Source organism: Coregonus clupeaformis, chromosome 7 (genome assembly GCF_020615455.1).
Source record: "Coregonus clupeaformis isolate EN_2021a chromosome 7, ASM2061545v1, whole genome shotgun sequence".
Taxonomy (NCBI): Eukaryota; Metazoa; Chordata; class Actinopteri; order Salmoniformes; family Salmonidae; genus Coregonus; species Coregonus clupeaformis.
This window is the reverse complement of record NC_059198.1, coordinates 13,967,726-13,980,077: the sequence shown is the minus strand read 5'-3', so window position 1 is coordinate 13,980,077 and position 12,352 is coordinate 13,967,726. Positions and strand designations below refer to the sequence as shown.

At 45.4% G+C, this 12,352-nt stretch overlaps 1 protein-coding gene across 1 annotated transcript; it reads left to right on the top strand.

Moving 5' to 3' along the window:
* The first annotated feature begins 1,016 nt into the window (after positions 1-1,016).
* cdk13 (cyclin-dependent kinase 13) lies at positions 1,017-10,530 on the top strand. Its single transcript, XM_041881288.2, has 14 exons — positions 1,017-2,943; positions 4,066-4,608; positions 4,732-4,899; positions 5,036-5,175; positions 5,397-5,567; positions 6,382-6,571; positions 6,796-6,852; positions 7,026-7,127; positions 7,265-7,342; positions 7,514-7,630; positions 7,723-7,854; positions 7,992-8,191; positions 8,367-8,834; positions 9,069-10,530. Exons 1-14 carry the CDS (start codon positions 1,799-1,801, stop codon positions 9,755-9,757), a joined length of 4,200 nt encoding a protein of 1,399 aa, XP_041737222.1. The 5' UTR covers positions 1,017-1,798; the 3' UTR covers positions 9,758-10,530.
* Positions 10,531-12,352: the final 1,822 nt, after the last annotated feature.

Below are 12,352 nucleotides of genomic sequence, written 5' to 3'. Positions count from 1 at the left end.
ACATGTATTGCCTTTTACATGTTTTAATATCCTTTACTTTCAATTTGTAATATTATTTATCTCTATGATTTGTTTGATCAAACTGAAGATCAATCTCAATATGGATGTGTTGGTTATACCTGTATTGTGTAGGTATTATGTTGTCTGTTTACTCCTTACATCCTTAACAGAAACACTAATTTATCTTACTGTTACTGGGTACAATAATTGAAATGCCGTGTACCTTTTCAGTTTAATGTTTTGTGAGCTATTGGATGGACAAATAAAGTGATATTTTAAAAAAAAACAAATCCACCTATTTTTTTAATTCTGAGATTTGATTTACATTGCAAAAACAGAACAGTCAGTGAAACACAGCTGTAAATTGACAATTTAATATTTTATATAAATGTAATATTCACAGTAGACATCGCAAACTAAAATGACACATTAATTGGATATGTTCTCTTTCCAACATTAATTTAGGCTGAAGTCAACTCATGCAGTGTTTAGTGGGATAATCTTGACCAGTTAGGAATAATCATAGCCTATCTAGTCCTCCCTGCACCTAGCCTCCTGAAACTCAAATTGGAATTCAAGCATCAATGGATGAGTTATTAATATACCTATACTGAACAAAAATATAAACACAACACGTAAAGTGCTGGTCCCATGTTTTTTGAGCTGAAATAAAAGATCCCAGAAATTTTCCAAACTCATTCTGATTGGCTGGGCCTAGCTCCCCAGTGGGTGGGCCTGGCTCCCAAGTGGGTGAGCCTATGCCCTCCCAGGCCCACCCATGGCTGCACCCCTGCCCATTCATGTGTAATCCATAGATTTGGGCCTAATTATTTTATTTCAATTGAATGATTTCCTTAAGAACTGTAACTCATCAAAATCTTTGAATTTGTTGCATTTTGCGTTTATATTTGTGTTCAGTATTGTTTGATATGCTGTTTGTCCCATATGACATGTATGCTATATTTCTCCCCCCAAAATACACATTGAGTGTTATTGGCTCTCGCCCTGTGACGACCACTTGGTGCATCCTAGGGGTTGTAACTTGTTATGGCCTGGCTATAGGTAATACAAAGTAACGCAATATGATATTTGGAATGAAAAATGATTTAAATATTTTAGATTAATTGACTTTTCATTCCCAATGTTGAGGAACTTAAATGTGTCAGGAGTTTCCCTTTGGTAGTGACGTAAACACTGATCTGCACATCATTGGACGTAACAGCGGAAAAGTAGGCCTTCAGTTTGAAAGCTATGGTTTGCGTGCTAGTTAGCTAGCTACTTCCTTGTTCGTCCAAACTGGAGTGTGATGGCAAGCGTAAAGAAGTTTGCCTAAAAAAGCGAATATTTTGTTCTTATTTTCAGCACTTTGGGAATATATTTTTAAAGCCGATGTGAGCTGCGATATTCTTCAAGAAACATTTCCTTTCGAGCAGGAGACATTGGGCCTGCCACACTCAGCATGGAATGGAATGCAATTACGAGACACTGCCTAGCTAGCTACAGTTGCTAGCTAGTAAGCTCTGGCTTGCTAGCTAGCAAATCTTTGGAATTGCAGACCAGGATTATAATTTTGATTTATTTTTCTCGTATTATTAGATAAATTAATCTCATCGAGGGAAACATTGGATGGACTTGTGTGATGAATCCGATGGATTATCGTTTGGAATAGTTTACTGCTAGTTAGCTTTAGCTTGCTAGTGCTAGCTAGCTAATTTGTAGCAAATGTTTTGTGTGGCAAGGAACACAACACTAAAGACAACCAATATTACCAAAAGTATATATCACATCTTTTTGATAAATGCCTAACTCGGAGGTGTTTCGCGAGGTTCGGGGAAGAAGCCCATCCGCACATAGTAGTGCCAGACAGGAGCGGCACAGTAACGTTAAACCTGGAAGTGGTGCTACTCCGCACCGAGAGAAACACCGGGAGAAGAGGCGGACGTCCTCATCTATCCGAAAGAAACACAGTCACGCTAGGGAGAAAGGATCATGGCATACGCCAGATGAACCAGACAGTGAACGGAGAGGCACTCTTGAAAGAGAAGGTGAACTTCGGACTTTAGTGGAATATGACGACGTGAGTTCCCAATCAGAACGGTTTTCTGGGAGCCCTTCGCCGAAACCAGAACCGCATGCTACTATTTTGGTCGACCGACTTAGCGAAGTTGAGTTTACAGACATGAACGGACCGACATCCCCAGAGAGAAGGTCTCGAAGAGACAGGGCTATATTGCATCTCAGGAAGGATGAACAAATCAGTGGTTCATCCGAGAGGAATAGACAAGAGAAGGACCCGAAAAGAAAGGAACGCCAGAGCCGTGAGAGGGACACTTCGAAATCTCGTGGAAGTAGCCAGAGCGCCACCAAAAACAACCGAGACGGTGCGAGAAGCAGTGACAGTAACGGCAAGAAGACGTCTACAACCTTGGCCCCCATGACTTTGGATAAAAGGGAGTCTAAACGGCACAAAAGTAAGACACGTTCTGAAAAAGAGCCCCCGTCTGCATACAGGGATGCACCACAATCATACCGAGATGACCGTGAAGAACTCAGGGCCTACAGAAGAAGTCCTGGTTTCAAGGCAGACAGCCCACATGGGAAATCTTATTCCTATGGATACCATTCTCCTAGTGGTAGTTATAATAACCAGTTTATATCTAGAAGAAGTCCCAGTTATGGGAACAAAAGGCTGTCCCCAAGTTCGACATACTTTAGCCGAGATTCTGAGGTCTATGGTGCCTACAACATTTCAAAGTCGCCCAGTTCATACTCAAGCAACAAAAGAAAGCGGTCTCCAACGAGCCCATTCAACTGGCGCAGGTCTCCAAGTTATGGCCGACATAGTCCATTCGAACAGGGAGAACTTGCTTCAAGTCCCTACGGTACCCGTCGGCGATCACGAAGTCCATACCGAAAGTCACTGAGCCCAAGTCCAGACGTAAGGTAAGCAATTGATCAGAGGGTACTGTACCCGTATTTTTGACTGTATACGTCAAAGATAACATGCCAGTCTGGTATAATTCCAGGTGTCAATCCTCTAATTATCACTGTATGATTTGGACCAGTGCTCTAGCTGCTCTTGCGATCATGTTCAATATTTTGTATTATGCCAATGGAATACTTTGTTTACATTAGGAGTATACTGCCTCATTATGGAAATATGACCACACACAAGGCCTTAGTTTGAAAGGGAGACCAACTCCTTTTCAAAATGCAAGATAGCAGAATGCTCACAACCGATGGCTTATGAAGTGATAAGTAAACTTCACATGTGAAAGAATGGAAACGTGACATTAGTTGGCTAAAGTTATGCAACACAAGCTTGAAGGGATTAAATGGGAATGGTTAAAAAGTTAATATTTTTTAATCAGCCATTTTAAACCTTTGAAATTAGGCTACACATTGGACTAGCACCCTCCCACACAGGTGTACAGGTTGCTGAAGTCTGACAAATTAATGAATAGGTTCATGTGACTGGCTGAAAGTGAATGATTAATAGTCTACCATATGTTACCCTCCACATTATTAAATCTCTTGGGGATGAATGTATAATATTTTTTTTTAGAGAACTTAAAACTTTAATAGTACTGAGAGACATTGTACTTTTGATGGCAGAATCTGGATCACCCAAGAGAGCAAAGCATTGTGAAACTAATTTAGTACAACTGTTTTACTAGATTGTGATTCAGATTGTAATGATGCCTTAAATGCCACTGAAAGTGTTATTTTCCATTACAGTAGTCTGCTAAAATAGCACTTGTTAGACAAGATGCACCTTTAAAGAGCCACTGATCATGCCAATTGGCACTTGTTTTTCTGTTGCTCATTAGAAAAATGAGACTTCATTATTGGAGGTGCATAGATGTTCCAAACTCTTTTTTGTTGTTGTTGAGGAGACTGACATTATGGCCAAAATGATCCTATTTACACTTTGTAGTCAATTTTGACACTAGAATAACTGTTTCTGACTTGTTTTCAAAGGGATTCGTTGCTTTTTAAAGGCAGTTGCTCTTTAATGGGAACTTTTCCCCTATGAAAGATTCATCATGTCTCTCCTTTCTCCAGGCGATCTGGCAAGTCTCGAAGCAGGAGCCCGTATTCCTCCTCAAGGCACTCACGCTCACGCAGCCGCCACCGCCACTCTCGCTCCCGCAGCCGGCCCTCCAGCCTCTCCCCCAGCACACTGACCTTCAAGAGCAGCCTGGCGGCCGAGCTCAGCAAGCAGAAGAAGGCCAAAGCTGCCGAGGCAGCCGCCCGGGCCAAGAGCTCCAGTAACGCCTCAACTCCCACCAAGGTTCCCTCTGCAGGCTCCCACCAACCCAGCCCCAAGACCAACCACGCCACTAAGAAGGGCCCGAGGACCCCCGTGTCGAGCCAGCCCCAGTCCCCCGCAGACAGGACCTCCAAGAGGAGCACAGCGCCCCCCAAGCCCAGCAGGGATAGAGATGTGAAGGGGAAGGATGACCCCTCAGTGCAACGAGACAAGAGGAAAGTACCAGCATCTGGACAGGGCAAAGAGAAGGAGCGAGTAACTGCCCCGACTGCCTCTACACTGACATCTCTAAACCTGCCCCCGAACATCCTCGAGCACTTAGCTGGAGTAGACAGGTAATCAGAACATAATAAAGAGCTTTTATGATAAGAGAACTCATTCATTTTTTCACTCTCATACATGCCTCCCCCTGTCTTTCCATAGCCTAACTTCTCATCTTATTTTACTCCCCTGTGCAGCTTGAAGGACGTCTTACCATCGCTCTCAGGGAAGAAGCCAGCAGAGCGTCAGAAGGCCCGTCACCTCCTGAGCGACCTGCCCCTTCCTCCAGAGCTACCCACAGGTGCCTCCTCCCCTCACAGCCCATACGACGAGAAGAAGACCACCACGCTTCGCCGCCGGCCCAAGTATGTCTGGGCCCCGTGACTTTCCATGTCTCACCCTACCACTTCAATGGCCTATGCTCCTCAATAATCTCTACTGCCTGGTGTTGAGAACCACCCTTGACCTAATCTCTTGTTGGTTTGTTTGTCTTTCTCCCAGGATCTGCGGCCCACGTTTTGGGGAGATTAAGGAGACTGAGATCGACTGGGGGAAACGGTGCGTGGACAAGTTTGAGATCATCGGCATCACAGGAGAAGGCACCTACGGCCAGGTGTACAAGGCAAAAGACAAAGATACAGGTGAGGACTACTAAATGCTTACGATGAAGATCATAGGGTGTAGCCCATTTCCCTGATAGTTCATATTCAAATTATTATTTTAAACCATCAAACAGAAAAATCTGTTTGTCAAACTCACTCTTAACTCCAAATGTAAGTCTTTCTATGCCCAGGGTAACTATTATGTATGAAAAAGTATCTACTAATATCCTCTGTCCTTTATCTCTATCCCCATGGTGTAGCTGAGATGGTGGCCTTAAAGAAGGTGCGTCTGGACAACGAGAAGGAGGGCTTCCCTATCACCGCCATCAGGGAGATCAAGATCCTCCGCCAGCTCAACCACAAGAGCATCATCAACATGAAGGAGATAGTCACTGACAAGGAGGACGCCCTGGACTTCAAGAACGACAAAGGTCCAAATGACAAACCCACTGAATTATCATGTTTGCATCCCAAATGGCACTCCATTCCCTACATAGTCCACTACTTTTGACCAGAGCCCTATGGCCGGGGTTCTAAAACTTTTTAGGGCCGGGGACCCCTTTTGTCATAGCAAATTCATCAGGGACCACCTCATAATCAGAACACAACTTGAGTGAGATAAAAATAGCATACAAGGAGTTTTATGACTTCGGCAGTGCAATGGCAAATGAACCAAGTCTCGGGCCCTGGGAAGGAACATTTTAAAGACACGCCTCTTGGCATTGGAGAGAGAATTTTGCAGTTGTTCAAGCTAATTTCCTGCAATTCTACACATTTTATCAAGGGAAAGAGATGTTTTGTAGTTGCATCTTTAAAGCGAATCTCCTGCAATTCTACACATTTTGCAGTGAGGCAGAGGGAACATTTAGCTGTTTTAAAGCTTAAATTACAATGCATTTTGTTTTTTTAAACATTTTGGGGGAATACAAGATGGCCTATTGAGTTTAACATTTTATAATAGGTTGACAAAAATTTAAAATATCCCTGTGAGCCTCCTAGGCCCATGTTGCCCAGGGTTAAGAAAACAAATTGTGGATTAATAATATCACATTGAATTGTATTACACACCCTAAACTTATCCCATGGATCTCTTGGCAAAAATTAGTGTAATCTGTTGTTAGTAATATTAATAAAAAATAAAAATGTACAAAAATATATTTTTTTGAGATCTGGCCGCGGACCCAATGCAGTACCCCACTTTGAGAACCTCTGTTCCGTTCTGAAGGATCCATCCTCCTTTTACAGGTGCGTTCTACCTGGTGTTTGAGTACATGGACCACGACCTGATGGGGCTGCTGGAGTCGGGCCTGGTCCACTTCAACGAGAGCCACATCAAGTCCTTCATGAGGCAGCTGCTGGAGGGCCTCGACTACTGCCACAAGAAGAACTTCCTGCACAGGGACATCAAGTGCTCCAACATCTTGCTCAACAACAAGTGCGTGCTCCTCAGGATAGCTGGCCTGTTGGTCCCAGATCTGTCAATGCTGTCTTGTCAACTCCTATGGTCATTATAACGCCAAAGCACAAGCAGATCTGGGACCAGGCTACAGGATAGTCAAAGAAAGAAAAACAATTTATATCCGCTGCGGTATCAGTAGCAGTGTCTGACAGAATGGGGTTGGATGTCACGTTAATGCTGTGTTCTGTTCTCTATGCCAGGGGTCAAATAAAGCTGGCAGATTTTGGACTGGCTCGACTTTATAACTCTGAGGAGAGGTAAGTGTCCCGATATGGCTTACAGTCAATTGCTGCCAATAGTTATTGGCTTTTCAGATGTATTACTTTATCTATGACTGTTTTGCTTCATCAAGCATATTGGTTTCAGGTGTGTTTTGTTGTGGATGATGATATTATTGATACTTATGCATTTTTCTGTCCCTGTCGTGTAGCCGACCGTACACCAACAAGGTGATCACCCTGTGGTACAGACCCCCAGAGCTTTTACTGGGGGAGGAGAGGTACACACCTGCCATTGATGTGTGGAGCTGCGGGTAAGAGACACCTACATTTAGTTGATTAGGTGTGGTGTTTCACTGGCTGAGATTCATGATTCTTGAACTGAGGACAGATGGTGGTCATGGTTCTATAAAGAGGATCATGCATTCACCCTGTTTTTGTCTTAAATCAGGTGCATTCTGGGGGAGCTGTTCACAAAGAAGCCCATTTTCCAAGCCAATCAGGAGCTTGCCCAGTTGGAGCTGATCAGGTACGTTGTAGTCTGAGGAGAAGGGTACTATAAATCTGTAAATATCTTCTCCTCAGTATCCATTTTAACTGTCAAAGACCTTCAGCTATCTCGTTTGACAGTCTTCTTGTTAGGGCACGATATTGAACTCTAGCCCAAACTGATGCCTTCTTTGGCTGTTCTCCCTTCCAGTCGTATCTGTGGCAGCCCCTGCCCCGCTGTGTGGCCAGACGTCATCAAGCTGCCCTACTTCAACACCATGAAACCAAAGAAACAGTACCGGCGGCGGTTGCGAGAAGAGTTTGCTTTGTGAGTTGATCTGCTTGTTTGAATTCAGTAATTGTGCTCATCATTGGTGTTTGAAAAGAATACATAACCACTTCGTCTTTCTCTTTGGTCAGTATTCCACCCTCTGCCCTGGACCTGTTTGACCACATGCTGGCGCTGGACCCAAGTAAGCGCTGCGCGGCCGAGGCGGCGCTAAGCAGTGAGTTCCTCAAAGATGTGGACCCAACCAAGATGCCCCCACCAGAGTATGTTTGGCCAAAGGCATATTACTTCATTGTGTCTGTGATTCATTACTGTAGAATCAAATTTTTATGATGACCCACCCTTTGATCTCCTTATTACCATTTTGCCTCCTGTCCTCCTTCCCATCTCGCTCCTCCAGTCTCCCCCTGTGGCAGGACTGCCACGAGTTGTGGAGTAAGAAGCGGCGGAGGCAGAAGCAGATGCCAGAGGAGCTGTCAGCCCCCAAGGCTCCCCGTAAGGAGCTGGGGCTGGGAGACGACAGTCGTAGCAACACCCCCCAGGGCTTCCCTCCGCCTGGGGGGCTCAAAGCCCAGCCTGTGGCTGCCTCAGCCCTACTGGGTGAGTTAATGGGCCTTTAGTCTAGTACCGCAAAGCCACCCCTCCCTAATGCCTTATCAGTTACACTCTCTCACTTTAATGGCTTATATTGCAACGACTAAAAACAACTTGGAGTGAATTAAGAGGTACTTTTGAGTAAATTGCTTAAAATATATATTTTCTTTGTCTCCCGTAGACCCAAAAGCTCCCAACTCCCAGCTGACCCAGGAACAGCTGGCGGTCCTCCTCAACCTGCTCGGCCAGTCCAAGAGCGCTGTCAACCCGGCCCAGATTGCCAAGGTCAACCCCGAGACTCTCCAGCAGCTCTCCAAGGTCCTGCCACCAGAACCCTCTGACTCCGACCGGCCCCCGGAGCCACCCCCTTCACTCAAGCCCCACAAGCTCCCTCAGTCGGGTGGAGTACCCCGCACGCCCCCCATGCCCAAGCCCCCATCGCCGCCTCCCTCGTCGGCATCGCAGGGGAAGCCTGATGGGGAGGCCTCAGCAGCCACCCAGACGGCAGTCACCATGCTGCTGGCCCAGCTCCTCCAGGCCCAGCAGAGGCAGGAAGCTGGCGATGCAGACGGCACAAACGCACCAGTAGGAGGACCTCCGACACCCTCTGAGCCCAAGCAGCCCCCAGAGCCAATCCCTGTCTCGCCAGGTAACTACTCGTATAGAGAATATTGTGATGTATTTATAACCTCATTTTTGCTAGCAGAAATTGTGTATAGACTTGTATTCCACTGCTGTGACCATCCAGTAGGCTTATCTGTCTCAAATTCTGTACACAATTGTAATGTTGGATATCCCTATGGTAGAATACGAACTTGCAAAGTAGGACTAGAACTATCTCTTTGCTTTGAACTAACATCATGTCTTGTGTTTTCCCCCTTAGTGTCCAAGGGGAGCGGAGTTTCCTCCAGACCCATCCTCCCCCCCGACCAGAGACCCCCTGAACCACCCGAGCCCCCTCCCCGCTGCGAGGATTTGGACTACCGGCAGAAGATGGCGCCCAAGACGGGCCACCTGCCGCCTATGCCAACCTCAGGTGGAGCTGGCGAGGGAGGAAGGCTCCCGGAGCCAGACTACCAACCCCACCCCGGCACAGAAGGACCCGGCTATGGCGGTGACTACAGCCGCCCACCCCCTCCACCCTTCCCTCCTGCAGGTTTTGGAGACTGCTACATGGGCCACATGCTGGGGGGTGGCCTGCCCCCCCACAACCTGAGGGAGGTGTTCAGCAGCAGCACTCAGGCCCCGGGCTCGTCCTCGGCTGCTGGGTCCCTGGCCACCTCGCTCCAGGAGCCCTTCCCTTCAGGCAGAGGTGGAGGTGTTAGCAGCATGGTGTTCAGTGGCGACAAAGACCACCGCTTTGAGTACAATCACAGCCCCTCCTTGCCTTTGGAAGGGCAACCCAACCCCACCAGCATCCACCTCTACAACCATGCCACCCCTCCCCCACCCATCCCTCCTCCGGGCCAGTCCTGGAGCTCCCCTTCCCAGGCCGGGGCCCCACCTATGCCCCTTGGCTTCAACCCACATGTGAACTCAGCAGCCATCCGAGGACGACACCTCCCCTTCTGATTTGCTGTGGCATAGTGAATAGGCGGGGTGTGATGATGGATACACCTCAGACTTGTGGACTCAAAAGAAACTGAGCCCAAACCCTAACAGGCTAGACAAGAGGGATCTGGAAATGCACACTTGATTTGTAATAAAAATATATATAAGAAATCTGTGTAAAGCATTGTATTCCTCCTGTATCTGGAATGTGGGGTACGTTGCAGAAGGGGGGGGGGGGTTGTATAGAGGGGGCTTTTTTTGCTCATACCGTTTCATATCGTTTTTGTTTTTTATGTATTCTACTACTGTCTTTTAAATTAAGCTTTTACCTTTTTTGAGTGTACATTTACCAGGCTAGGTATGCGTTTTAAATATGTACCTTTAATTGCTCCCGAGCAGACTAGTATGTTTTGCACTACTGACTAAAGTAGTAATGAAGTGCTATATCTGCACAATTATAAAATTACCAATGTACTTTTTTTTTTTTTTGCCAAGCATATGTTGAAACCAGGAGGGCTCCTGACTTGAAGATGGGGTTTGTTTTTGATGAAGAGGACTTGGCTCCCGAAAGACGGGTAGCACTTGGGTGACTGCAGTAAAACTGATAGCTACTGAATTACTTGATGGAGGAAGGCTGTGTTCACTTTAATTTCCACAAGCCCTCTGCCAATAGCCATTGTAAAACAAAAGGAGACATGTAACCCAACTTCAAAAAAGACTTTTTGTACTAAAATGTTTTTTCTTTTTTTGGGGGGGAGGGGGGTCTAATGTTTATTAAAGAAATACCAACAATGCTTTTTTTGTGTTTTACTTTAACTGTCGTTCATCAAAGAATCATACCTGAACATGTAGAACATACTAACCACTGGAGGACAGTGCAAGTCAACCAACTACTGAACAGATATTTGACAATTTCCTAATGTAAAACATTTGTAAATTCATAACATACTAGAAAAGACCAACTAATGAAGGACATAGATGCTTGTTTATTTTTCTATGCACTACTATTTTTGGTCGGAAGTTTGGCTGCCAAAAGAAGACATGGATGATGAAGGCAGGAACCACCTGAAATGAAGTCAAGAAAACCACCCAGAATAAGAGTTAAGGCCCTTTGCTCCACTAGGAGCTGAAAGGAGTAAGTCAGTACTCTGGTAGAAATTTCAACAAATCCCGGGCTGATGGCCTGTGAGGGAGAGAAATAGTCATTACACACAACTGTGAATTCAGCCATACTCCACTGTAAAGAACTCTGCAACTGTACACATTTCAAACTGAAGAAATTATGATAATCTATGGGGGTTTTTTCTCCAGATGCTATTGATATTGCTGCATCTACAGTACCAGTCAAAAGTTTGGACACCTACTCATTTTCTTTATTTTTACTATTTTCTACATTGTAGAATAATATTTGTTGTCACCTGGTATGCATTTCAATTAACAGGTGTGTCTTGTTAATTTGTGGAATTTATTTCCTTCTTGATGCATTTGAGCCAATCAGTTGTGTTGTGACAAGGTAGGGTGGTATACAGAAGATAGCCCTATTTGGTAAAAGACCAAGTACATATTATGGCAGGTGTTCCTTCTTAATGCGTTTGGGCCAATCAGTTGTGTTGTGTCAAGGTAGGACAGCTCAAATAAGCAAAGGGAAACGACAGTCCATCATTACTTTAAGACTTGAAGGTCAATCAATCCGGAAAATTTCAAGAACTTTTCAAGTTTCTTCAAGTGCAGTCGCAAAAACCATCAAGCGCTATGTTGAAACTGGCTCACATGAGGACCGCCACAGGAAAGGAATACCCAGAGACAGAGTTACCTCTGCTGCAGAGGATAAGTTCATTAGAGTTAAGTGCACCTCAGATTGCAGCCCAAATAAATGCTTCACATAGTTCAATTAACAGACACATCTCAACATCAACTGTTCAGAGGAGACTGCGTGAATCAGGCCTTCATTTACATTTTTGCTTTTTTAGTCATTTTAACAGACGCTCTTATCCAGAGCGACTTACAGTTAGTGAGTGCATACATTTTTCATACTGGCCCCCCGTGGGAAACGAACCCACAACCCTGGCATTGCAAGCACCATGCTCTACCAACTGAGCTTCATGGTCGAATTGCTGCAAAGAAACCACTACTAAAGCACACCAATAATAAGAAGAGACTTGCTTGGGCGAAGAAACACGAGCAATGGACATTAGACCGGTGGAAATCGGTCCTTTGGTCTGATGAGTCCAAATTTGAGATTTCTGGTTCCAACCGCCGTGTCTTTGTGAGACGCAGAGTAGGTGAACAGATGATCTCTGCATGTGTGGTTCCCACCGTGAAGCATAGAGGAGGAGGTGTGATGGTGTGGGGGTGCTTTGCTGGTGACACTGTCAGTGATTTATTTAGAATTCAAGGCACACTTAACCAGCATGGCTACCACAGCATTCTGCAGCGATACACCATCCCATCTCGTTTGCACTTAATGGGACTATCATTTGTTTTTCAACAGGACAATGACCCAACACACCTGCAGGCTGTGTAAGGGCTATTTTACCAAGAAGGAGAGTGATGGAGTGCTGCATCAGATGACCTGGACCCCACAATCACCCGACCTCAACCCAATTGAGATGGTTT